This window comes from Solanum dulcamara, chromosome 5, assembly GCF_947179165.1.
Source record: "Solanum dulcamara chromosome 5, daSolDulc1.2, whole genome shotgun sequence".
Taxonomy (NCBI): Eukaryota; Viridiplantae; Streptophyta; class Magnoliopsida; order Solanales; family Solanaceae; genus Solanum; species Solanum dulcamara.
Window position 1 is genome coordinate 8512432 of NC_077241.1, and position 5287 is coordinate 8517718.

The 5287-nt window shown below is 36.1% G+C and overlaps 1 protein-coding gene across 1 annotated transcript; it reads left to right on the forward strand.

Moving 5' to 3' along the window:
- Nucleotides 1-429: 429 nt before the first annotated feature.
- LOC129888985 (formin-like protein 2) lies at nt 430-5287 on the forward strand. Its single transcript, XM_055964063.1, has 4 exons — nt 430-1660; nt 2282-2481; nt 3596-3840; nt 4416-5287. The coding sequence occupies exons 1-4, from the start codon at nt 474-476 to the stop codon at nt 5070-5072; spliced, it is 2289 nt and encodes a 762-aa protein (XP_055820038.1). The 5' UTR covers nt 430-473; the 3' UTR covers nt 5073-5287.

Below are 5287 nucleotides of genomic sequence, written 5' to 3' on the forward strand. Positions count from 1 at the left end.
ATATATATATATATATATATATAGTCTGAGATACCATTATTGGGTTCAGATGAACCCGTAACCAACACACTACTATGTAAAATCCACTCATCTGACTTATTTGAAATTGTACCGTGTAGGTTCCACTATAGGAAGTTTCTCCATTTCTTGGACTCGAACCTAAAACCTTTGAGCCCTAGTGCTTCAATTCTTCTAAAACAGAGCTTCTCTATCCAATTACACACTATAACAGCCCATAATCAAGGCTTTCCTCCCAATAGCACACCCCAGCTACCTTACTACAATTGCCACTCATCATTCATCAAATAGCATGGCATTTAAACCTCTCAATTTCATACAACTCCTTACATTAACATTCCCATGTGTCTTATATATGTAATTAATAGTGAGTCCCATTGTTATCAAGAATCATTCCAATCTTCATATATTCAATGTGAGAATGAAAATTTTCCATTCACAACTCACAATTGACAATGCACTCTCCATTGTTTAGTCTTTGTCTAATCTTTACCTTCTTCCTTCTTTCCTCTGCCACTAATATCAACCGCCATCGTCGCCTTCTCCATCAACCGCTTCCTCCAACTTCAACTCCATCCATTAATAAAACTAAACCTCCAGTTCCTTCTCCTCATTTTCATCCATTTTTCGTATTTTTTCTTCCTCCTCCGCCACCTTCAAATGATTTTGCCACTTTCCCTGCCAACATTTCCTCCCTCATACTTCCACGCTCCTCGCATTCCTCTAATAATTCCATCACCAGCAAATTCATCGCCATCCTTGTATCTGTATCCATCCTCTCTGTTGTATTCATCACTGCCCTTGTTCTTTTCTTCTTCCGTCATCCCCACCGCGAAGCCAAAAGCTATGATGATGATCACGAGAGAAACAATACTCTCAGGCTTGTCTCGCCTAATACAACCCCTTCTCACGTTGAAATTGGAAAGAAAAAGTCGTCGACGCTTGTGAATTGTAGAGAAGAAATTGCTCAATCTTCTACAGCCTCAAATGACTTTGTCCCACTAAACTACCAAAGAATTGGATCACCAGAACTCCACCCTCTCCCTCCATTGCCACGACATCAATATTTCAAGCAACATCTTAAAAATGGATCATTTGAAGATGAAGACAACGAATTCTTCTCCCCCAGAGGATCCTCTGGGAGTAGAGGAAGTCCAAATTTCATACAAAGGAGTTTCCAATATCAATATCTGAATTACAATTCATCAAATGATTCATTATCCAATAGTCCTTCTGGAGAATTGAGTTTGGTAAATTTTCCAGCACGGGCGAGGTTTATTCTTCAGCCAGTGGAACATAGGCCAATGTCATCATCTTCAATATCTTCTGGTAGTACCCATAATTCCCCTGATCAGAATCCCGAGTCTACTATGAGTAAACTCGGGAATCCTGGGAGGTATATATCGATAAGACTTCCACCTCCACCACCACTGCCACCACCTCGAGTACTAGTAGAAGATGTTTGGCCATCGATGCCCATTTCATTCCAGAATGCTAATGACATTTCCGAAATTCCGGAAGGTGTTGAAAGGAGGAATGAAGAAAGTATGAAGCCAAAGCTCAAGCCTCTGCATTGGGATAAAGTCAGGGCTAGCTCAGATAGAGCAATGGTTTGGGATCAACTAAAATCTAGCTCTTTTCAGTAAGATTTATGTTATCATTCCAAGTATTTAAACATATGTTCCTCAGACTTTCCCAGAATGTTGTGGCACGTGTCAGATCCTCTAAAAACACACTCCTTTGGGTGGATTCGACGCGTACCAATCAACATTTTTGAAGACTCAGAGCAACATAATATAATTATGCTAGTATATCTTTTTATTTAGAGAGATTATTAGTAGTATGAATTTGTTTGATCCACTAAAGTTTAATAGCTTAACATTGAGTATATCCTTGTTGTCAATTGATTTTAGTTCATTGGTACACTCTCTGTCCTAATGGTACCATTTGGATGTCGAAAGTCAAATATTTTAATCTTCACAAAATTCAAACATGGAATCTTTATTATAATTTTTTTTTTACATATTTGAAAATTATTTAAAAATTGACAATTCAAAATACTTTAAAGGCATATGAAAAAATCACGGTCAAAGAAAAACTTGTTTGATTCTCGAAATTCAATCGGTGTCCATATAAATTGAGACGGGCGGGTGTATATATTTCCTAATCAAGATTAAAAAAAAATGTTTCATAATCTTGATGAGTGGTTTTGATTTGTAATTCTTTTCTTTTCCCACCATTTTTTTTTGTTTGGTTATATTAGGTTAAATGAGGAGATGATTGAAACATTATTCACTATAAATACTTCAAATATGAATTCAAAAGATTGTGTAAGACTCCCAATTATTCCTGTGATGAATCAAGAGAACCAGTTGCTTGACCTAAAGAAGTCTCAGAACATTGCAATTTTGTTGAGAGCACTTCAGATTACTAGTGATGAAGTTTGTGAAGCACTTTTAGAAGGTAAAGATTTCAAATATATATATATATATATATATATATATATATATATATATATAACATATTATGTAATTATTATTAAACGATTTCATATTTTAATATTTTTCAAATTTGGTAAAGATTGTACGATTGAATGAGTAAATAACTATAAATCTTCTTTCATCAAATTAAATAATATATTTACCTTCTCATCAATACTAATTTTTCTTCCTCCCATGTATATTACTCCCCCCCTCATTTATGACGATTTCATTTTCTAATTTATCTCAATTTCTCTGAATTAGCTATTTTGTTTTTTTTCATATTTAATTGATCCATACATCAGAAAGCAAGTTCTTTTGGGTGTCTCATCTTTTTTAACTAAGAAATCTCCAACCAAGTGTTACAAGGTTCGAAACTCGGTGAATAAAATAAACTTTGCTTCTTTTTTTCCCCACTTAAATACCAAGTTTTTATATATGAGAGATTTCATATTATGACATGCCCTAGCCCATCACACATCACGCGTTGGACTCTCATCACTAGATCAAAGTCATGCCGGTTTCTTTTATGTCTCATTATTGTATGAGTTTTATGAAAAAGTTTAAAGGCCTTTTTATGTACTTTGGATTTTGGTAGTTTCACAATTTAGTTTTAAAATGAAGAACTGCAAATTTGCACTACTATAATATGGTGACATTAAATTCTGGTCCAATCAAGTGATGCGTCCATTATTCACATCTTGAGCCATAGCTAGTACTATTTTGTTGGGATGTCACTTTCATGTGTATGAATGAGCTCTGATGCTCATCTAACCTTTTGTTTTACATATTTACTCATTTAACATAATTCTCTTTGCCCCTTAAACCTCCTCCCAGTCTAGGCCAAAAAGTGAAAAAGAAAGTTATAACAAGAACCTATTACTAATTTAACGTATTTTCATGTTTATGAATGAGCTCTGATTTTTGTGTGTATTTCCCCATATGTAGATTACAACAACTATTACTACTACTGATAATAATGTAAGTGTATGCCTCAATCCCAAGCGCGCAATACCATATGCAATGATCTTAAAATTAAGGCGCTTTTGCATCAGAGAACTACTTATGTATCTTCTTATACTCGAAACGTAAACTAGGTAATGCTGGCACACTCGGAATGGAGCTACTGGAGAGTTTAATCAAGATGGCTCCCACGAAAGAAGAAGAACGAAAGCTGAAGAATATCAAAGATGAATCGCCATTCAAACTAGGCCCTGCTGAGAAATTTCTCAAGGCAGTGGTTGATATACCTTTTGCATTCAAGAGGGTGGATGCAATGCTTTACATAGCTTGTTTTGATTCAGAGATCGAATACCTTAAGATGTCATTTCAGACATTAGAGGTAAATTATGCTTGCCAACTTCTCGTGTGCCATATTCTTGAACTCATCTACCACTTACCCTGCATTTTAAAATAGTCCAAGGGGGTTATAGGAACCCCACAAAGTATGTGTAACTGACAATCCGAGACAAGTATGAGGGTGTTTTTACGCATTTTCACTAATATTTTGGTATGAGCAAACTTCTAGTCTGAAGTTTTCCTAGTAGCATTAGGGACCTTCAGTTCTTGCTACCATCTAAGATCCCATTGAATATATACTTTTTGGAGTTTGAGATGTTGCACCCCTGTCGAATCCTCCAAAAATGCACTACTTTAGGAGGATCCGACACAAATGTTCAACATATTTGAAGAGTCTGATCGACATAGGTTCAGAGATACACCCATTCTATAATTAACATTTTATCTCTAACCTTTCTATGTGCCTTATCCTTCTTGTTATGACATGTTTAATCAATCTGTAGGCATCTGAATTTCTAATTCCCTCAGTTCAATTACTAGTTTATTTCCAAAAGCAGAGGTTCTGCTGCCCAAAATTCACTTCTGTCACTTTCTTTTTTTTCTATTTCATTATTGCAGACTGCATGTGAAGAATTAAGGAATAGCAGGACATTTCTACGGCTTCTGGAAGCTGTACTCAGAACCGGAAACCGCATGAATGTGGGAACGGACAGAGGAGATGCACGTGCCTTCAAGCTCGACACACTTCTTAAGCTTGTAGATATTAAAGGTTCTGATGGGAAAACCACCCTTCTGCATTTTGTTCTTCATGAAACTATTAGAGCAGAAGGTTCTCATCTTTCAGATGCTGATCTAACGTCTCGCGATGAGGCTGAATTTAGAAATGGTGTTCACGTTATCTCTGGCTTGAGCCACGGGCTTTCCAATGTGAAGAAAGCAGCTGTGATGGACTCGGATATTCTTAGCAATGAAGTTGCAAAACTAGCAGCAGGAGTTGCTATGATTACTGATGTTCTAAAGCTGAATCAAGAGCTGGTTTTGGATGAGAGTAGCAGAAAGTTTTCCGAGTCGATGAATGGATTCTTGAATAAAGCAGAGGGAGAGATTATGAATATACGAGCCCAAGAGGATGTTGCTCTATTCATGGTAAAGGAGCTAGCAGAATATTTCTATGGTGATTTGGCTAAGGAAGAAGCTCGACCGATCAGGATATTTATGGTAGTTAAGGACTTCCTCTCTATCATTGATCAAGTGTGCACAGATTTGGGAAAATAACAGAGAAAACATTGTATTTTTCACAAGTTTTTCGCGTCTGACAGTGAAGGCAACAAGGTAACTCCTCTAAAGATGAAATATCATGGAGTTCTTCATCCCTATATGTATTTTATATGCATTTTACTGAGATATTTCCGTATCAGAAAAAGTTATATGTATTACTATATTGAGGAAGTGAATAATAAAGGCGGATCTAGAATTTGAAACCTGTGGTT